General features: G+C 42.7%; 1 protein-coding gene across 2 annotated transcripts in view; it reads right to left on the bottom strand.

Annotated features, from left to right (window-relative positions):
- TAFA4 (TAFA chemokine like family member 4) overlaps positions 1-22,858 on the bottom strand; it is a 139,915-nt gene that overhangs the window by 16,622 nt on the left and 100,435 nt on the right. For both annotated transcript variants that reach the window (XM_058678637.1, XM_058678638.1), the window contains exon 3: positions 17,470-17,625. In XM_058678637.1, coding sequence (XP_058534620.1) covers positions 17,470-17,625 — 156 coding nt within the window. The remainder of the gene's footprint in view (positions 1-17,469; positions 17,626-22,858) is intronic.

Here is a 22,858-nt window from a genome sequence, read left to right as displayed (position 1 = left end):
AAAAAGCCCAGCTGGGACATGGCCATTCCACCTACCCAGGCAGTCCTTTACCCTTGTGGATTTGTTTTTCTCTTGCAACAATAAATCCTTTTGGCTGTGAATTCCTACCCTGTCTCTCTCAGTCTCTGTTCTGTAACACTTTCTAACATAATGGTGCCCAAACCCAGGAGGAGTGTCAGGAATCACTCTTTGCCAAGCCAGCCACCTCTAACTCTGAACTCCTTTCTGCAGTGAACAGGGGATGAGGGCCACCTCTCCAACACTCCCCAGAGAAGCTGAGAACTGCCTTGGTCTCTTCACCTTCTCATTCATTCTCCTCTGAAAATTCACAGCTAGAACCCCTTGCCAGACCTCACCAAAGCATGCGACACAGGACCTAATCTTTCAGCTTGTTGGACTGGTATGAGTTCTCCTCTTCCCATGTGCCCTGGGGTACCTCCGTCCCCTGCCTCCAGGAGGTCCAGTGAGGACAAGTTCCCCCTTCACCCTTCTGTTCTGGAAACAGGAGACCCCAGGAGACCTGTACAGCATGTGGGGGATTTGTCCTACTTTGGGGACACTGGTTTTCTGGTTACATGAGGCTTCTTGGCCTTAAGAAATGACTCTCCTACCTCCAACCCTCATCTGCCAGGCCCATGGGCTTCACCCAAATCCCCTCTGGCCTATCTCTAAAGAGATAAAGGCAAAGGGGAGATAAAGCCAAAGCAATTAATTGTAATTTGTACTACTATTGACCTCAATATGAATTAGATAATGAATTAGTGACAATTATCTAATTAAAATATTAAAATATAATTAGATAGTGAATTAGATAATGAGTTAGATAATTCTGCATTCTTTTTATCTCAATTCCCTATGATTTTAGTAACTTCACCCAGAGAAACGGCAAGTGATCAGAGGTTCCCTGGCATGTAAGCCTTTGTTAGATTTCGTCACTCCAAGTCCACAGGCAGGAGAAAGGTGTGGAACTTATTCTCAAACTCTGGACTTGGCTTTTTCTGTCTGCTGCCTCCCTTTTCTGGCTCTTTCCCCTCCTCCTCTCAGCAGTAGCCACAAACACTCTGTTTTTATTACTCCTCCTGTAAACAGCAAGTTAAGCCAGATGGCGAATGCCATCTCAGTAAGGGCGAAGACATGCCAGGGACACAGACTGTCCCTTCAGTGATGCGACACCTAAAGGGTTAAACACCTCCCCTCATCCCCACTGCCAAAGGCTGCAATTTTCCAGAAAGGGCAGTTTATATATTTTTTCTCTTTGGATTATAGTATATGGACTCTACCCTTTAGCCAGGTAGGGTCTAGGTCTCCATCAAAAAACCGACCGAACAAAAAAACTTCATAACTTGCCAAACTTATTTTGTAGCTAGGTTTAATAGAGCCCACCAAAAAGCAATGAGTATTCAATTCTTGTTAGAGACTCCCTACGCTGATTTTTTTTTGCAAAGTTAGAAAAGATTTAAGTTTTATTTAAACCAAGATTTTTAAGTGTAAACTTAACCCACTTATATTTAAATATTTTTCATACAATATAACTCAAAGTATTATTTACAGCATTCACTAAAAGTTTAGCATAATATCAAAAGTTACACTGACATAGAACTAGAATCTAATCTTCTGTTAACTTGAACCTCTGTTAAAGCAACAAAGATTGTAAACGAAACCATTTCATTTGGAACATTTGGAAATAGATTTGACCTCTAATTTTGAAACCTGTTTTACAAAACCATAGCATCTCCTTCTAAATCAGTAAGCTCTACTTTGTTAAATTGTTCCCAGTTAGGAGATAAATCCATGTGCTCTTATTTACAAGGTGGTTATTCTACCGAGGTAATTTTTGTTTTCTAAGTTCTCATGGTTAAATAAAGGTGAGTTTAAACAGCTATAGTTTGTTTACATATGTACCTTTCTTAGACGTATTTGAATCATTGCCATAAAGCAATCAATCTGATCTACATGTTTTATCATGTAAAGGGATTCTTTTTTCTACCAGACATTTTAAGCCTTCTTGGCATCCTTGATGGCATTCAAAAAGCAAAAGTTTCAAATTTGGAAACTTTGGTATTTCCAGAGAGGCCTCCTCACTTTGTAGAGATAACTAATGAGGCCACGTGGATCATATTAAAAGTGCTGTCAAGTTGCAAAGTAGTACAAGCTTTTGTTACAAAAACAAAATGCTATTGGCACAAATTTGCAAAAGCTACAGAACTCTTGTCCATTTTGTATTGTAAGTCATAACTTAATGCACAAAGGCCCAAAGGTCTAAAAACTACAAGCATTTATAAAATCTTACATGTGCTGCTTAAAATACTGTGTGGAGCAAACAGGTGCCTCTGTGGGTTAATGAGTTTTATGATTCCAGTCTTGACTGGAATCTTTCTCATTATCCAGTTTTGTTTTCTCCTCTGAAAACACTCATATTCTTAGTTACAAGCCATCTCTGAGAAAAATACACAGATTCAGGTTAACAAACACAGGAGGTAATTCTAATCAATGAGTTAGAATTTTAAAAGCATCTAAAGAAACTGTTGTTTAAGCTGGTTTATTGTTCTGTCCTGTATTGTATATTATGTGTTTATGCTGGATGTCTAAGCACAAATGTGCTAAGAGTTCTGTTTCAGTTGGCGAATAGATAAAAGCACTCAAGATTGCTAAATTAACACAATTCTTTGGTTCACGTGACTTAACAGTTATGCTCGAGTTGTCTGGTCAAACAAGTTATTCATTCTTTTTCCTACTACTCTACAATGTAGAGTTTACCTTCTATAGTTGTTCTTCGGTACACGACTTAAGAAACCGAAATATTAGATAAACATGGTTATTGTTTTAAGCGATTTAAGTTGGCAATTGTGCAAGATGAATGTTTCCCATACACGTGCTCTTGTTCAAATATGTAGCAAGTGAAAACTGTCAATCTGGGTTTGATTAGTTTTTCCTTTTTTCTCTACTCTGTCTGCGATGGTGAACTAATTCTCCTGTGATCTCCAGACCTTTAAAGAAGGGCAGCTGATCTTTTCCTGTAATAATTCCTGGCCACATCTAGAAGACTAAATAGTATAGCCAAAAGTGAGAACTTAAATTACAATATGATTTTACAGCTAAATTTATTTTTGCTTTCCTCACAGGCATTACTTTATCTCACAGGAAAAACCTATCCCCAAATCTTTAATGCACTGAGCTAGAGCCGTGTAGTCCTAGGACCAAGGCTGCCCTTAGCTCACACCCTATATGCTGCCTCTATGGTCTGCTTTCCCAGAGACCAGGAGGAAGGGGAGTGAGGGAGCGGGAGGCCCGTTCAGGTGGCTTTATGCAGTGATCTGCTCTCAAGGAGACCCAGCACAGCAATCCACCCTCAGAGAGCGTCTGTTTGCAATGTGGGAAGCAAGAAAATTGTGCAGTTTTCCATGACATGTGAAACTGGCTTCCCGAAAACACTGTTAGCTCTGCCAAGAGCCAAAGCGCTAGAAATGGAACTATCTGGGGGTGGGGGGTGGGGGGTGGGCAGAGTGTCAAAAGACTCCTGGGTCAAAATGACTGTAGGCTTCAAAAGGCACTCCATTCTGGGCCTGGCGCTGTGGCCTAGCAGCTAAAGTCCTCGCCTTGAACGCCCCAGGATCCCATATGGGTGCCGGTTCTGGTGCCGGTTCTAATCCCGGCTGCTCCACTTCCCATCCAGCTCCCTGCTTGTGGCCTGGGAAAGCAGTTGAGGACGGCCCAATGCTTTGGGACCCTGCACCCGTGTGGGAGACCCGGAAGAGGTTCACTGGTTCTGTTATGGGGTGCACCCAGTGATAGTCAGCCCCCATTGACAGTGAGCAAATGAAATTTGGCTGTGTTCTTTACCCTCTGTCCTGAAAGTGAGTCCTAACAGCAATGGAATGTTAATTCCATCTTCAACCACTTCCCCCACATCCTAAACTAGCCAGGATATTGGAAGTCCAATTAGTCTAGGTGTTTTTAGCTACAAGCCCAGTTCCTGTTCCTGTCCATCCTAACCAGCACTAATCAACTGTTTAGCCCACAACACTTAGGTATTCGCTCCTGCCCACCTGTGACTCACCTATCAACTGAGAGGGGACAGTATTGCATTGTCGTGTAACCACTCCCCTCACAAGCCCCTTTAAAAGGCCCGTGAAGCAGGGGCTCTCACTTTCCGGCCAGGTGCTTCCATTACTCTGGCACCTCGACTCCTGGCTGACCCAGGACAGGTAATCACCTGAGCATGGTCCCTGTGTGCTGCTTAGAAGAGGCAATCGTTATAATAATAATGTTTCTGCTTTGTGTACTATCTGGAGTTCCAAGAGGGGTGAGGCCTAGCAGTAGTCGAATGTGGGCAGAAAAGCCAGGGAAAGGTGAATGTGTGCAGCTTTGTAAGTGTGTCCTGGTTATTTGTTGCATGTCTCTTAGGATAACTTAAATTGCTGGGGAAGCTGGGACATAGGTCTTCAGCTTAATGGATGGACTTAAGGCTGATGACCATTTGTTTCTTTTGGGATTATGATTGGCTGGATTATGATTGGTTGGGTTGACGTATGGACTTGTGATTTGCTATTGTACTCTATTATCACCAAGCTTGGTTAATAAAGACTCCTTAATAACCCTTAGACATGTCTGGTATGATCTCGCTCGCACCCTGCAAAGTTCCTCTAGTGAGTCAGCTAACAACTATATAGGTTCAAAGAAAGAACTGACTCTCAGGGCCCGGCGGCATGGCCTAGCGGCTAAGGTCCTCGCCTTGAAAGCCCCGGGATCCCATATGGGCGCCGGTTCTAATCCCGGCTGCTGCACTTCCCACCGTGCTCCGTGTTTGTGTTCTGGGAAAGCAGTCAAGTCGAGGATGGCCCAAAGCCTTAGATGGGAGACCTGGAAGAGGTTCACTGGTTCCTCTAGTGAGTCAGCTAACAACTATATAGGTTCAAAGAAAGAACTGACTCTCAGGGCCCGGCGGCGTGGCCTAGCGGCTAAGGTCCTCGCCCTGAAAGCCCCGGGATCCCATAGGGGCGCCGGTTCTAATCCCGGCTGCTGCACTTCCCACCGTGTTCCGTGTTTGTGTTCTGGGAAAGCAGTCAAGTCGAGGATGGCCCAAAGCCTTAGATGGGAGACCTGGAAGAGGTTCACTGATTCCTCTAGTGAGTCAGCTAACAACTATATAGGTTCAAAGAAAGAACTGACTCTCAGGGCCCGGCGGCGTGGCCTAGCGGCTAAGGTCCTCGCCCTGAAAGCCCCGGGATCCCATAGGGGCGCCGGTTCTAATCCCGGCTGCTGCACTTCCCACCGTGTTCCGTGTTTGTGTTCTGGGAAAGCAGTCAAGTCGAGGATGGCCCAAAGCCTTAGATGGGAGACCTGGAAGAGGTTCACTGGTTCCTCTAGTGAGTCAGCTAACAACTATATAGGTTCAAAGAAAGAACTGACTCTCAGGGCCCGGCGGCGTGGCCTAGCGGCTAAGGTCCTCGCCCTGAAAGCCCCGGGATCCCATAGGGGCGCCGGTTCTAATCCCGGCTGCTGCACTTCCCACCGTGTTCCGTGTTTGTGTTCTGGGAAAGCAGTCAAGTCGAGGATGGCCCAAAGCCTTAGATGGGAGACCTGGAAGAGGTTCACTGATTCCTCTAGTGAGTCAGCTAACAACTATATAGGTTCAAAGAAAGAACTGACTCTCAGGGCCCGGCGGCGTGGCCTAGCGGCTAAGGTCCTCGCCTTGAAAGCCCCGGGATCCCATATGGGAGCCGGTTCTAATCCCGGCTGCTCTACTTCCCATCCAGCTCAGTCACCTTAACCCCCGACAGCAGCCACAGTTGCTGTAAGCGGAGGGGGTGAATGGAGTTAGCCACTCCATCTCGCAGCTTCTGGTGAGCAGATACTAGGGAAACTGCGCTACCAGTCAGTTTAGTGTAACTGGACAGGGGCTTGTACTCTTGTTTGTTTGGTTTTCTACTTCCCCTTTTGTCCTGAAGGAAAAAACAAAGCATTAAATACATTCTAAAAGCACTCTGCCTTCTTTTCTACCATGGGCATTTTCTTTATGAGAATGAGAAGAGATAATCTTAGTGCTTCTATTCCTACTATATATAATTAACATATTTCAAAAGGTCTTGCAGGAATGACTGACTGCTGCATCCTGAGCCGTCACTATCCTGGAACAAGACTAGACTGCTCTCATCCTCCAATCAACCTGCTCCATGAAGTATCCCCACATCAATAACCCTTTACAGCAAGCAGCAGCCAGAAAGAGCCCAGCACCCTGTCTCAATCATACAGAGTCAGGAAAGAAGGGAATAAGAACTCAAGTGTGGACCTTATGCCCTTGGGATACCAAAAGGCTAGTCTGTCCCTACCCATTCCTCGATTTTTTCTTGGTATTTCCTATCCCTGGGAACCCGTAAGACTCCCAACCTGCTGAAAGCCTGGCCGCTGTGACATGGCCACTCCAGTTGCATGGCAGTTGCTCACCCTCAGTGGATTTTTTTTTGGCTTGGATAATAAATCTAGTTTGCCTGTGAATCCCTTTCCTCTCTGTTCTGTGTCTGTTTCTTAACAAGGTACAGGTAGATTTAGCTATGGGATACAATAGATGAGTCTGCCTACATTAATAGAATTAATAAATAATAACAGCTTCAACAGCTACAAAAAAAAGCACTGGGTAACATTAAGCATCTTCTCATAAAAAGAAACTCAACTTAGGGATAGAAGGAATGTTCCTAAACATAACTGTGTCTCATCCAATTCGGTCTTCATTAACACCACACTTTAGCGCTTACCGCTGAAAGCTTTTCCTCTAAGCTCAGGAACAAGGCAAGGATACGCTGCCTCATACCACTCCCATGTAACAAATTGCTAGAAGTCCTTTCCAGACCGATTAGGCAAAGGAAAGAAAAAACTTCTTCGCATTTCTGATGCTTAAGTGGTCTCTGTAGATTTAGAAAACTAAAAAGACAAAGACTCTCAGTGAAGTGGACTGAAACCACCACTATCACTGAGATGTCGAAAACAAAAAATTCATCACAAGTGTTAGGAGTTTCGCTGTTTACTGTGGTTAAATAATCCAATTGTCTTTCCTACATTTTTTTAGATTTAAATCTCACTACAACCCTGAGGTTAAAAACAATCACTTTTATGCATTTCACAAATTAAAATTTGATATCCAGAGGTATCAAATGAGTTAGGCAAGGCCAAAACAGTGTCTGAAAGTATAGACAGTACAAGACCAACCCCCTCCTCCTGGCAAACCTTAAATGCCCGTTTCTTGCCTCACACTACAGATGTCTAGCATAAACCAATTCTGGTGCAGAACCAGTAACAAACTTACGTTACACAGTCATCAGGGCGTTCCCCACTTTCCCGATCTAGCAAATGCTGTGTGGCATCATGAGAGCACAGGATCATTCCCCGGTGAGCGGAGGGGGCCTCACATCACATCCTCTGCCGCTGTGGCACCGCCCTGATTCTGCCAGCTCCTGAACTATGTCTCTGAAGATCCCCATCAACACCAATAGCGCTGAGCCAGGCCGATTTGTGATGGAGGATAACCATTTGCTATTTAAATCAGGCCATGCCAACACTAAGACAGGAATACAGCTAAAAGGGCTTATTCATTTTGTCAGGTATGGCCACTGAACTATAGTCGACGGACAGCAAGAAAAAGCCTGAGTACGCGGTAGGGCTCTCAGCCCCATGTGCCACAATAATCTCTGTTTACAACCGCATGAGGTGGTGTCACTTTCAAAGCGCTTTTTACCTACTGTTCTGCTTTGAACTGTTCCACAACTTTCACCAGGAAATGCATGCATATGGGATCAGAAACAAGAGTTTTCTGCCCAGTTTGTGCAGTCGGAGTACCAGTACCACAATCTAGTTTCTTCTCCCTAGCTAGCAGTTTCTCTACCACACCACAATTTACAATCAGTTTGAGATTAGGAAGCTGCACAGAGACTTACTACATTCAGAGTGAAGGCCACACATTTATCATTTGCTGAACCTCTTGGGTGGATCCCAAGTGGAAACAAAGATAAACAAGAGGTACCCTTTAGTTTAAATACTATCGGCAGGACTGGAAAAGTTATATAAATGTTGACAGAGCTTAGTTATATTTACACAGACTTGGAACTGAATTTAAAGTACTTTTTTTTTATCTTTCAAAGTGTTCCATGAACAAACTTTCTCTTTCTCAGGAATGGAGGGCTATCAAAGGTACGTGGATGATTTAAAAGAAGCCACAACAGATAGTTAGTGTGGCCTGGCCACCTGAAGCCGAGAGACACAGAGGGACAGTGAACGGGCCACCTGGAAGCCAGCGGGCTCATGTAGCTGAAGGAAGACGGCGTCAAGGAAGCACCGAGTGTTCGGCAGAAGTAACCCCGACGAGCCTGCAGGATGACTCAAAATTAGATTTGGTTCTTTAAGTAACAGGTATCATGAAAGATGTCTGAGCAAGCCACTGTGGTAAGATAGGGACACCTGTATTTAGGAGGGCTACATGGCAGAGAGTAACAGAGGCCTGGGGACCACACAGCTCTGAAATAGATCAGCTGAGGTGTGAGCGAGAAGGAATGTGTCAGTTATCTCAACTGCATCCGTAGAAATGCCAGTACCATCTTACTGGAAACTCATGGCACCAAGAAACTTCTTTTTTTTTAAAGATTTATTTTTATTACAAAGTCAGATATACAGAGAGGAGGAGAGACAGAGAGGAAGATCCTCCGTCCGATGAGTCACTCCCCAAGTGAGCCACAATGGCCGGTGCACGCCGATCCGAAGCCAGGAACCAGGAACCTCTTCTGGGTCTCCCACACGGGTGCAATGTCCCAATGCATTGGGCCGTCCTCGACTGCCTTCCCAGGCCACAAGCTGGGAAGTGGAGCTGCCGGGATTAGAACCGGTGCCCATATGGGATCCCGTGGTGTTCAACTCAAGGACCCTAGCCGCCAGGCCACGCCGCCGGGCCCCTACTTACCAGTTTTCTAACAACTCATACAACATACAGAGATTCTTCTACAGACATATTCATAACTAATTCCTTAAAATAGGGGACAGATGCTGGCATGGTGGTTAAGATGTCACTTGTGAGATCCACATCCAGCATCAGAGTACCTGGCTTTGAGTCCCAACTCTATACATGAATCCAGTTCCTTATCCAATGGGAGGTAAACGTGAGCGCTTCAGTCCTCAACATCCTGTCACACAAATGGGAGACCTGTTAAGCACTCAGGCCCCTGTTTCAGTTTCTATGGGCAACAAGGGAGTCAACCAGCAGGTGGCAGCTTCTGCGAGTTTGAAGGTAGGCCTTTGATGGCCACGTAGCTGACCTAAATGAACCTCCTGGACTCCAGCCTGGCCCCACTCCAGCCTCTGCAGCCATTTGGGGAGCAAGTCAGTGGAGAAATCATTCTCTGTGCCTTTCACTCTAAGTCTTTCAATGAAATAAATAAATATTAAAACATAAAGTAATAAAAACACAAGTACCAAATTCTTTTCAAACTAAGGATTAGCTAAGGAACTCACAGTGAAGGTGTGGGGTTTAAACTGTCAAGTTTGAGCTGTAAGAGCCTGCCTTTGCACTGAGACAGGGTCCTGAAGTAGGATTCTATTAAAAAACCCTTTGAGAACATGTGCCAGCTTCACGGAGCCCAGTCTCCACTGGAAAGCAGGTTTGTACAAGGCATATTCTGCTTCCCCAGTACAAAATAACATACTTCAAATAAAAAACTGCCTTGCTACACTATTTTTAAAATTCTTTGAAAAGCCTGACTTTGCAAACACATAATACCCCATATTCAAGTTGTCAACCTGTAATGAATGTCTAATATTTTGCAGAAATAGAGTTAAAAAACAAAAAGATTGACTTGGTCTCTGGTTTGGGGCAGCAATCGTTTTAAAAGTTCATTGTGAATGAAATTCAATCAAAATTGAAAGCTTGGCTTCTTTTGGTGCAACCTTTTGAAATTTCATAATTTTTAATGTACTTCATATATAAGATCTCAATATGTATGAAAGAGTTCTAATTCCATTTTTTAAGATTTTAATGTACTGCTGTCTAATATTCCTTTAAAAAAAGGGCAGATCTGCAAAGAGAAAGATACACAAAGAAAGATCCTCCATCTATTGGTTCACTCCCCAAGTGGCCACAACAGCCAGAGCTGAGCTGATCAAAGTCACAAGCCAGGAACTTCTTCCATGTCTCATGCAGATGCTGGGTCCCAAGGCCTTGGGCTGTCCTTGACTGCCTTCCCAGGCTACAAGCAGGGGAAGTGGAGCAGCCTGGACACACATGGGATCCTGGCGTGTGCAAGGTGAAGACTCTAGCCACTAGGCTACCGTGCTGGACCCTAATGTGGTTTTCTTGATTAAAAAATTTAACAGCCTCAATCAGCTGTTTTGCTTCTAGGATTTTTTTTTACCCTCTGCTGTATAAGGTAGTTTTACTGTATATGCTTTGTCCCAAATATTCTGTTAAACAGAACATGGCGAGGTACTCATACAGCCATTCAGGTAAGACCACTTTCAAATGAGTAACCAAAAACAGACTCAATTTTCAAGTGTTTGTCTCTCATTTATAGATTTAGTTTAGTTGCAGGTAAGGCTGCTGTAAAGAAAGATACATTTTATATTTTGGCTAATAAAAAAGATGAAGTAAACATCTTCCAAAACCTGTGTTGTGGCACTGACATCTCATATGGTCCTTGACTGGTTTGAGGACCAGTTGTTCTACTTTGGATATAACTCCCTAGTAACGCATTTGAGAATACAGCAGCCAATGACTCAATGGTCCTGCAACACTTATGTGGGAGACCCTGATGGAGTTTCAGAATTCTGACTGCAGGGGCTATTACAGCCATTTGGGAAGTGAACTAGGAAATAGAAGATGTCTCTCCCTCTCCCTTCAACTTTGCCTTTCTAATAAACAAACCCTTTCTTGAAAAGAAAGACAACATCTTCCTAGAACATATGTCTTCCATAATATGCTCTGAATATAATTTATCTTTAATTATTTTGCTCTTACCACTGGCATTTCAAGATGTTCACCATGAACTTTAAAAATGAAGCCATTTATTAACTTTCTGAATTTTGCTACTTCAAAGAAATCATTACAAACCTGACTCAGCTAACATGCAAAGTGCAGTAGCTAGAGCATTAATGATTTTTTAAGGATTCTTACAAATAAAACAGTATTATTATTCCCTGTAACACAGAGCAATGAATGAGCTGGTACATGAGTATAAAGACAATACTCTTCTGTAATCTAGAAGAGTCCTCTGGGCTAATGTAGCCAGGGTTTCTCAGCCTGTCTCCCAATATTGTGAATTCCTTACTGTGGTGGCGGGCAAGGGCTCAGCTGCATGTTTTGCCTCTACACACTTCACACCAGTATCACCCTCTACCAACTGCCCACACACAACGTCTCATGTCCCCTAGGGCACAATCACCACCGGCTAACACCAAGTTGTCGTTTCTGACTCGGCTCCCGATGAGAGACTGTGCTAGTGCACCACCCAACCTGCTCAAAGATTGGGCTTGCAAAACTAATTCAAATCCACAGGAAACACCACACCAGCTCTGTTACAGATGTGCCTTCCTGCCCCTACCAAGGGTAATTCATAAAGCTAAAATTTGTGTTTTTCTTCACTTTCTCATTTAGTATACAAATCCTGGGCTCACCATGAAACCTATGCCAACAAGTTACCTGTCCAATTCAGGGATCGCATTTTTCCTTCTGAGAGATTCTTCCATGAACCCAGTCATTAGTACTTCAGGCCTTTCCTTATTAATGACACAGTCCACTTCATCTTCTAAAGGCAAATTTCCACAAATTAAGCCATTCTGTTACCTGATTTATTCTAGAGTCTCTACTATCAAGGGTTCAATATATCTCTCCAATTTATATTGTACCATATACAAGCCAAATCAAGCTGTGTCCATTCCCTAGATCTGCCCAAATAACCTTTATATACTTTGATCTACCTTATTCCCCCAACTCCTTCCATCCTCGTCATCTGTCTAGTGGTGGGACCCACTGCTCCATACCATGTCCCACTCCACCTCTGCTCTCCTGGGGAATCCTTCCCTAATGAGTGTTTGTCCTGCTTTCCAAACAAAATGTAGGATCTTCAAAAGTAGGGCCTGGGTTTCACTATCATACCATCCTTGGCATCTAGGACAGGACGGATAACAAACCACATCAAGAAAAAGACCAGAAAGCTTTTATATTGTAAGTTGGAAGAAGAGAGGCCTAATGTCTGAACACATTGTTAATATGATCTAGAAAGTTGTCTGCAGTGTGAAAAGGAGTTCTCTTAACTATACAAGTTCTGACACCTCAGAAAAGTCCAAGATGAAATAAGGTTTAAAAGTAACTGTCTTGGGCCGGGCGGCGTGGCCTAGCAGCTAAAGTCCTCGCCTTGAAAGCCCCGGGATCCCATATGGGCGCCGGTTCTAATTCCAGAAGCTCTACTTCCCATCCAGCTCCCTGCTTGTGGCCTAGGAAAGCAGTCGAGGACGGCCCAAAGCTTTAGGACCCTGCCCCCGCGTGGGAGACCCGGAGGAGGTTCCAGGTTCCCGGCATCGGATCGGCGCGCACCGGCCCGTTGCGGCTCACTTGAGGAGTGAATCAGCGGATGGAAGATCTTTCTCTCTGTCTCTCCTCCTCTCTGTATATCCGGCTTTCCAATAATAATAAAAAAAATCTTAAAAAAAAAAAAAGTAACTGTCTTCCATTCAAAAGCTTTCATCTTATTAATCTCTTTTTAAACCCAGTGTGTAGAAAGCATTCATTTTGACAAAATAAATTAAGCAGCCTTGTAGTATACATTGATCTCATTTTATCATAAAGCCATTCAGCATTATCTTTATAGAGCTACATTTTGATAAATGTGTAGAACAGTCAAGTTGCCACTATCAAACAGCTTTGCATTTGCCGGCTGAAGATTCAAAAGGAAGAATGCCAACCAGCTGAATAAGGTTTTAGGACCCAAGCAACTAGAGCCTTTATCAAGTAATTCCACATCCCTTCTCCCAAGATCTCAAATAGATATAAAAGGCACATTTCAATCCAGAGGGGATTGCTTAAATTAAATGTCACAAAAAAAAGTTTTACAAAGACAGTAAAAAATAATTGTTTTTCTTCCATTTAGCTAAAAACACTATGGTTTACGGAAAAGCACGGAAAATGCACGATAAGTATCAGTGGTATGGATTAACAAAAGTGCAGAAGATATTCCAGTGTCTGTGCCCCACTAATTAGTATCCCATTTCAGCGTCTTCCTTTCTTTTAATTTAAATGTAAATGCAGAGAATATTGTACTTTAGATCCTCTATTTTGTTTACCAGTAACAGGAACATTTCAGCACAGAATGAGTCCTCCCACATGCCAATTAATAGCATGATAATGCATAATTATTATAGGATAAAGATTAAGTAAGTAAAGCCAAAAAGTCCTAATGGAAATACTTTTAGATAAGGAACAAAAGGTCAGGGGGATATGAGAATGCGCATACATCCTAACTAAAGCTTAAAATTCTGTCATTTCTTCAGTGACTTTGAGCCAATAGACATTTCTTGAACACTGACCATGGGGCGATGAAAGGTGTAGGGAACAGAAATAGCGATATACGGTCATAATGCCATGTGTTACACTGAGGTTACACACATAACGCTCACTTTACACGGTCCAATGTAAAGCAGCTAACTGCAAGTGGCCATTTCCATTTAAATTTGCACTAACCACATACGCTTTGGGCACATAAAAGTACCTAAAAATTTTCATGAGAAGAGGGAATTGAAAGAAAAACTTTTTTGGAGTTAACAAAAAAAATGGTGTCTATAATTTTCTGTATAGAGCTTTTTTTTTCCTGTGGAAAGACATTTTTCATGAACTTTTGGAAGATCCTACCTTGGTACTAGTACTTAGGGAGAAACACCTGTATCACCACAGAAAGTTCTATAAAATTCTATTAGTTTTATTGCTGCTTATTTGCCCAGAACCCAATTAACTGGTCTCCATCACTTACTAATGCTATGACAGAAGAGAAACCATGTAGTGAGCCTGAGAGTCCTCTTGCTTTGCCACAGTTACAACCAAAACAGAATAACTAAATATATCACAGCCTATGCAAACATGAAGTTCTATGCAGCAGTTGAAAAAGCCAAGTTCAACTTGCTTTTATTTTCCAATTCAATCAACAATTCAATCAGTATGTATTAACACAAAAGATCTGTACTCCATAACAGTGACAGGAATAAAGTAGGCTGAATTAAAACATACATGATATGTTATCAAAATCTGCCACTTTTCCACGGATCCATCTCCAGATATGCAGAAAAAATAAGTACTCCTGATAGTGATGGGCAAATAGTACTCTATCCATATGTAAATTTGAAGTGAGCTCATTTAGGGTAATGAATTGGTATTTTCTTCACTAAGATAAAGAGTGCTAATGGTAATAACTACCTGCTAAGTACTTTTTCCAGTACCAATAAAAGTTTTGTGAGTATTATAAAACATGACTTCTATGTAAAACTTTTTATATCCAAAAACTCTAGGCAATAGACAGGATACAAAAATAGTCTATATTATGATTCATAAGTTCCTCTCAGAGTGTAAAGCCTCCAGAGGCAGGCAAACATGGCTCCTGCCTTCACACAGCAAGGTGATGAGTACAGACAAGTCAAGCCTCATCTGTCTTAAACCTTGTTCATGGGACAACCAGGGGGAGAGATGAAAAATCAGAGACCCCCATCCCTGTGCTCAGACTGCTGACAGACTAACCAGAAGGCCTGGTTGCTAACAAAATGGGGTGAATGCCGATGAACTGGAACTATATGAAGACATGAAAACAGAGATTTGAAAGGCAAGTAAGAGTTGAGTAGACCAAATGTATGTCATCAGGATAAGGCCAACAACTGAGGCAAAGGAGGTTGGTTAGGTAACGTGTTAAGACACCTCCCAGGGAGAACTGAGCCGAGCCAGAAGTCATGGTAGAGAACCTGGAAGTTATCGCAAACAGAAGGGCAAGTCACTCAAGTACCATTTTCAATATGGGCACCAGAAAATCAGCTCTGCTATCATACAACTGCTCTGGCTGTTGTCAGCTCGGTAAGACGTGATACTAATTTTTGGAGAGGAAGATGAAAGGGAATGGGTGTGACTTGAATCCCATTCATAGAGAATATAATTATATTATCCCAGCTAATTTCCTTTAAATGCCATTTGTTAATGTTCAAGATCATCTTTTATACCACCATTATACATCAGTAATCTGCAAATCCAAAAATCTCTGTCAACAGAAAGGTTCTCTGTAAGACAACAGCAATACCTGCTTTGAATGAACATGACGTTCTTAGTCTCACTGTGCCCTATTCTACATGAATATTCACACATTTTACTGAAGAAATATCACTGTCTGGGCTGGTGTGGGGGTGTATCAGACCAATCCTCTGCCTTCAAGTGTCAACACCCCACATGGGTGCCAGTGTATGTTCCAGCTGCTCCACTTTCAGTCCAGCACCTGGGAAACAACAAAGGATGCCCCAGGTCTTTGAGCCCCAGCACCTATGTGGAAGGCTGGGAAGTAGCAGGTTCCCAAGCTCAGCTCTGGCTATAACGGCTATTTGGGGAATCAATCTATGATTAGCAGACCTGTCTTGTCTCTCCTCTCTCTCTACAAAAACCTGTTTTTTCAAATAAAAAAAAATTAAAACAAATCTGAAGAAATATCAGGATCTATGCCTATGGGCTGCAAATGGACAACACATCATTTTGTATGTGAATAACCCATGCAGCATGTATGTGATCCGTGCAGCATGATACTCACATAAAATCAGAACAAAGTCAACATCCAGCAGCGCTTTTGGCCTCCACTTCTGTTTTCAAGCCATCAAAGCAGCGGGCATGCTGCAGCCCACAATCTGTGAATGTCTGTGTATGTGTTTGGTAGCAAAGGTGGTATATGGGTAAGTTGGCTATTATCAATTGTGCAATAGATTTACCAGCTCACAATTCGTGTGCCTGTGTTTTAACTGCTGGCCTTTGGTACACCTGTGAAAGGTGCATGAAACTGGAACTAGTTTTTCCAGGGAGCTTTCAGACCATGCCAGAACAACTGCTACAGGACTAACCCCATGTTTCTGTCCCTCTGGGGACTGAAGCCTGTTTCTAACAAGGTGTCTGCTGGAACAAGCCACAGGCATCAAAAGGACTCAGTCCCAGGTCTCCAATACAGACATCAACATTCATTTAGACGTATCTTCGAATCATTGGCACAGGCTTCTGCTAGGGGACTTAGAGACTAGAATTGAATGAAACATGACCCCACTCTATTTTCAGGCAGATTGTTCCAAAGAGGGTTTTGTCTGTTAAAGTGACATGCTTTCTTTAAAAAAGGTAATAAGGAAGATAGGAGTTCATTACACTAAGCATAAGGTGAGAAGTTCATACTGCTGATTTAGCATACAAAGCCCAGTTGGCCCTCCCCATTCTCAGGTTCAGAAAGTGGGAATTCAACAGACTATTGATAGAAAATTTCTGTCATTCCCTAGACAACACAGTGCAACCACTCCCATACCATTGACATTGTATTGGGTACAAAAAAAAAATGCAAAGATGACCTGAGGTGTATGGAAGGATGCGGACAGTTCCCAGGCAACCCTTGTGCTGTTTCTCTTAATGAACTCAACAGCAGTGGATTTTGGTCTCTGACAGGGATCCTTGAACAAGTCGACCATGCAGTGGCAATTGCAAAGATAAAATTAGCAGCAAATGTTCAGCTTACTGAGTAAGAGGTTATAATGCCTGTGGCCCAATTTAGAGTACCTATGTTCAACACTCAGTGGCCCCTGACTCCAGTTTCCTGCTAATGTAGACCCTGGGAGACAGGATCATGGCCTGAGTAACTGACTTCCTGCCACCCACATAGGAGATTTGAACCGTGTGCTCACCTCCTGCTCTGGCCTGGTTTAGTCCTGGCTCAATCCCAGCAAGTAGGGGCATTTGGAGAATGAATCATCAGATGAGAACTCTCTTTCTCTCTCTTAATCCTCCTCTCTTCCTCCCTCCCTAACCTCCTATCACTCATAGATAGATAGATAGATAGAGAGAGAGAGAGAGAGAGAGAGAGAGAGAGAGAGAGAGAGAGAGAAAGGGGCAAAAATTTTTAAGCTCATGCACAGCCTTTTCCAAAAGACATTTTCTGTGAACTTTTTTTTAGCACCAAGTCCCCTCATCTATGAAAAAGAGAGGAAAAAGACAAGCATGCTGGAGAAAAAAAGAAGGAAGACATGTCTTCCTGACTTCCTTGTGACTTCAGGGACCTCTTGAAAGACACTGTTAAAGCCTTAATCTTATTCTAACAAGCATTTTTCAGAGTAATATTCACATGTTCATTTTTGATATTGGTCTCAAAACAGCCTGGGTCTCTTTGGATTGCAAAGACAGTAAAGTCTGCCCACGTCAGGTTCTTTGATAAAACCAGACTTGAAAGGTCTTACCTTCAACACAAGAAGGTTGGGCCCGAGTCGTGCCAGCCACCTGTCCAGGGAAGCAGGAACACTTGACTGTCTGTGACCGCTCTTCTATGCGGTTTTTATTGCAGCATCTGTGCACAGCAACCACCTCACAGGTTCCTTGCTTGGTCTGGTGGTGACCTGAGAGGGAACAAGAGAGAACAGAGCAGTGCTGTTAGGAGGAAAGGAAGACACCAAGGGCATAAACACGGAATGGCAACATTTCCTAAGTTCATAGACTGGCCTTATAAATCTTCATAACACTTTGATATAAATCCCAATTCATATAAAGGTGTCTAGAACAATGGGGAAAACAACCAAAACATGAGGTAAACAGATTTTTGCCCCCAAGACCCCCCCAACCTATGGGTCATACCCATAATGATTTGCTGTGAACTTCATATAATGTAATGTAAACAGAGACCTCAAACCTACAACCACAAGCAACTCAATTCTGCAAACAAACGGGTGGTTCCTGGAAGATTCCTCCCCAGATGGTCCATAAAGGAGCACAGCCCACTGATGCTTTGATTTTAACCCACTGTTGAGACACTCAGAAAATCACCTAGCCACACTGTGCCATACTTCTGGCCGTCGGAGACAAGGTACTGAAGTTCAGAGTTCTTACAGCCACAGCAATAGCCAACTCACACAGAAGACCTCCCAGTCCCATTCACTAGTCATTAACATGAGGCCTCATCTGCTTCACTGTGAACTCTGTGTCACCTGTTTTCCTGACTCATGCAAGAGTAAGCTGCAAAGATGAACCCTTTAAGTCCTAAACATCTCCCTTTGTGGAAGCGGACAGCCACTGTGTAATTCTTCAAATCGAAAGGTTGGATATGAATCAATGCTATTTCATTATTTAGCATCCAGATTCACATGCTGCTGATTGTCCCAAAAATGCCCTGGACAGTTATTTTTCATCTCTTAGTCAGACTCCAACCCAGGGTCATGCACTACATTCAGTTGTCACATTCCAAAAGTCTTTTAAACAAAGTATACTCCAACCTTTATCTTTCTCGATCCTAGCAGATTTTAAAGCACATGCCACATGTTTTCTAGCATGTCCTTCAACTGGGCTTTTTGTGATACTTCCTTCTGATTAGAATTGGGTGGTCCATTTGTAGCAGAGTACCCCAGAAGTAACACTGTATTCCCAGTGTGTCATCTAAGAACACTCATGATGTCCTACACTTTATGCTCAGTGCTGTTTAATCGCATGGTTAAGACGGTATCTGCCAGCTTTCTTCATGATAAATCTACTTTCCCTTTTACTTAACAAGCATTTTGCAAGGCAATATTTGGAGATCAAACATACATCAACTATTTTATCAATTTATGATTTCCACCCATATCAGTTATTAACAAGACGGCTGTAAAACTGCTTCCTTTAATATTCAAGTTAGCCAGATCATGGAAGGAAGAAATCCTATGAGCCAAATGACTCTGGCATATCACCATCCGTCTTTGATAGCTCACTACTTATCCAGCCCCAGAGATTCTCAGCATTCCTCTTATTGTCCCTCTCCACAACATTTCTCCAAAAAAGCCTTCATTACTTAGTGGGATACTAGAGTTAAAAACCAAGAACTCAACACATAGTTGCTTCACTGCAGCTACTCAGCAAAATGTGGCCCTCAGCAAACGTGGGACACTTAAAAATCCTGGTGGAAAATTTAATGCAGGATTACTTTGGTGCAGAAAGTTTTGAAATCCATATTTATAATGGATCTTTTAGAAAGTTCATGAAGAATATACATAGTTTTCAAAAGGATGCATGGTTTGCACAAAAATTTTTTATGACATAAACTTTTTTCCATCCTATTTTCTGTAAGCATTTTGAAGTGCACTCACAGATGAGGGAGGTTTGTGGTAGCTGCAGTGTGAGTTCACACAGATGGCCCTAGTGCAAATCCAGAACCATGACTTCTTGCTCTATTTCTATCTGCCACTGCCAACGGTAAGCAGCCTGACCTCCATGATCCTTTAACAAGAGGATAGCTTTAGTATTTCCTGTGTTTTCAAGTCAAATTTACAATGGGATCCATTTCATCAGTGAGGAACCTTTTATCAGGGCAACAAAAACTGATCCGAGCTAACTTGATGCCAAGGTAATCTTTCTGGGGGTGATAGGGAGTCTGTAGACCCAAGAGAAAGCTCAGCCTAACTTAGAACACCATGGCTCCACCCCCAGAATCAATTCTACTTCCTGCATCTGTCATCATGCTCAAGTGTTAGTTCCAGGGAGGGGACACCAGACTGGCCAGGCTGAGGTCACCCACTTCTGCCTCCCTGGAGCCACACTTTTGTGCCTTCTTTCCCCCACATGGTGCCATGCGTGGTCTTTACAACCTATAACATACAGCAGAAGAGATGGGAGATCATGTCCAAGGTACGGTGACTTTCATCTCCCAGTACACTGAGGAAACCATGGCACGGACAATCCTATTGACAAGCCAAAACAGCAAGAAACTCAAGTCTCCTGCCAATAACCAGGTGAGGGGGCAAGCAGATCTACTGTACAAGCCTCTCTCAAACCGAGTCAAATAGTCGACATGAGAGCGGCAACTCACAGCTCAGGTCAGTTTGCCAGTTACATGTTAAGTAACACGAGACAGTGGAACATTCATTTGCTTGCTTATCATTTGTATAGTGTACAAGACTACTATAAAGTAACCCTGTAGATAGGCACAGGTAGCAAGGAACTGAAGTCTTCAGCCATCATGTGAATGACAGTGATTAGAAATGTGTCCTAAAATCCCAGCCAAGAGATAACCCACAGTCTCTTGAAAGAGCCTGAACAAGAACCAAACCTAAGCCACATAAAACCCTTAACCCTCAGTAGCTATGTCAGATAATATAAGGCTACTTAAACAAGGTCATAGAAAAGTACAACTAAAACATGTTTTGTTTTTAAAAAATGAAAAACGTGCCAAGTTTTTTCATACCACCCATTTTCTTGTGAACTTTGAGAAGTTTGTTTTAAGCTTTTAAGACTTAGGGGTCATTTGTGAAACAATAGAAATGAATATACCAACTCTGGCTCTTACCTGGCTGGATTTACTTTTACACTGACAGAAAAATAATGCCAACATGACTATGGATGCAATGTGTGGGAATTAATAATGAAGCACAGCCTTTTCAAGTTCTCTCGAGCACATTCACGATTTTCAGTCATTTACACATAGCTTGTTACACAATTGTAAGCAGTCACATCTCCTCATTAAAACAAGTGCTCCAAGGATTCCTGCTGGCTAATGCTTTGTTGCATCCTGTTGACGCATGTACTTCAAAATAAAATGAGTTTATAAGTATGCCCATAATTCACTTACTACCCATACTGACAGCCTTTTCAATAAATAACTTCTATATGCTTTGGAATTATGTCTGTACTGTCCTTGTCATAGTATCTTAAGTGTTAATGGAACCAAAATCAATTACTGGTAAGAACAAATATGGAGGCCAACTTCCACTTATGAAACACAGAGGTAGAACTGGTGCCCAGAGGGGGGGAAAACCCACCAGCGAGCCAGTGTTCATTCTATGAACTGAAAAAAAGGCATGCCAATGAATAAGGGATTCAGATAACAACCTGACCTGCTCTTGCAGCCCATCACGCGAGCCACTGACTGCAATGTCAGCATCCCTATGAGCACGTTCTTTGGTCTTAGCTGTTCCACTTTTAAGCCATCTTTCTTCTAACGTGCCTGAGAAAGCAGCCGAGGATGACCCAACAGCTTGGGCCTCTGCCATCCACCTGAGAAGCCCAGATGAAGTTACTGCATCTTGGCTTCAACCTTTCTCAGCCCCAGCTGTTACGGCCACTTGAGGAAAGAACCAGCAGATGGAAGATCCTTTCTCTGTTTCTCCTTTTTTATATATAAGTCTACCTTTCAAGCAAACGTATAAAACTTAAAGCAGGCCCAGCACAGTAGCCTAGTGCCTAGCGTCCTCGTCTTGCACACACCGGTATCACACACAGGCAACAGTTCCTATCCCGGCAGCTCCACTTCCCATCTAGCTCCCTGCTTGTGGCCTGGGAAAGCAGTCGAGGACGGCACAAAGCCTTGGGACCCTGCACCTGCATGGGATACCTGAAGAAGGATCTGGCTCTTGGCTTCAGATTGACTCAGTTCCAGCCACTGTGGCCACTTGGGAGGTGAATCAATGGATCGAAAATCTTTGTCTTTCCTCCTCTCTGTATATCTGACTTTCCAATAAAAATAAACAAATCTTTTTAAAAAAACTTGAAAGCAATTTTTAAAAAATCATAAACCAGGAGCAGGCATTTGGCATAGCAGTTGTAATTCATTTGCGACCCTTGCTTTCCCTATTAAGTTCTTTCCCTACCAAGCCTGACTCAGCTATATGGAAGAACAAGATTGAGTTCCGGGGTTCTAGCTTCAGCCTGACCCAGCACTGGCTGACGCAGGGATCTGAGGAATGCTCGATTTCAGTCTACTTGTTTTACACACACATACACTCACTCTCTTTCAAAACAAACAAGATATTTTGAAATGGCAAGCCTAATGCAATGAGCATAACAAGAATGCTGATCTCATTAACAAAAGAATGGAGAAAATGTGTAACATATACAAAAGGGAGTATAAGTCAACCATAGGAAAGAATCATAGTCTATCATCTGCAGCAAAATTGATGGAATTGGAGGACATGCTATTAAGTCAAAGAAAAAATACCACATATTCTCTCTCACTTGTGGAAATGCAAAGAAATAAAAATGAATGTGGAATAGTAATTATGAGATGCTGTGAAGGTGGCGGGGTGGGGGGTGTTGGCAGGGAATGTAGACAGAAATTTGATAACAGGAACCAAAACACAGTAGGAATAAGTTGCATGTTCCGCAGGGTGGGCTCACAATAACCTAGTTTTATGGACGGAGGAGTAAAGATCCAACCCTCCGAGCACAAAGCAACGAGAAGAGGTGGAAGCACTGAGCACCTTATCAGCTCATTACGCACACTCAGGTTCCATCAGTGCACACCACTGAGTAATAATCCAAAGGAACTTTTGTAATCTTTAAAGGAGATGAAAATGCTAACTATTGTACTTTATCACATCTGGAACACCTCGATTGCATTACCACTGTAGCCCTAAATATATACAATTAAAGTAACACAGATATTTACGACAAGAATGCTAACTTTTCCATAAGTAGTTGTGCACATTTATAAGAACAATAAATAAAAAGCAGTTATAATGTCAGCGAATTATGTTATGAGACTTTGGCACTGAGAAAGCAGAAAAGGGAGGACTTGGAAGCATTACCTAGGTTTCCAAGGCCAACTAGGAATCTTAGGGTTGAACAATCCTTAACCATGAAAGACCAGCCCTGAGGAGGGGCCAGGATGAA

Source organism: Ochotona princeps, chromosome 21 (genome assembly GCF_030435755.1).
Source record: "Ochotona princeps isolate mOchPri1 chromosome 21, mOchPri1.hap1, whole genome shotgun sequence".
Classification (NCBI taxonomy): domain Eukaryota; kingdom Metazoa; phylum Chordata; class Mammalia; order Lagomorpha; family Ochotonidae; genus Ochotona; species Ochotona princeps.
This window is presented reverse-complemented; position numbering and strand designations above follow the sequence as displayed.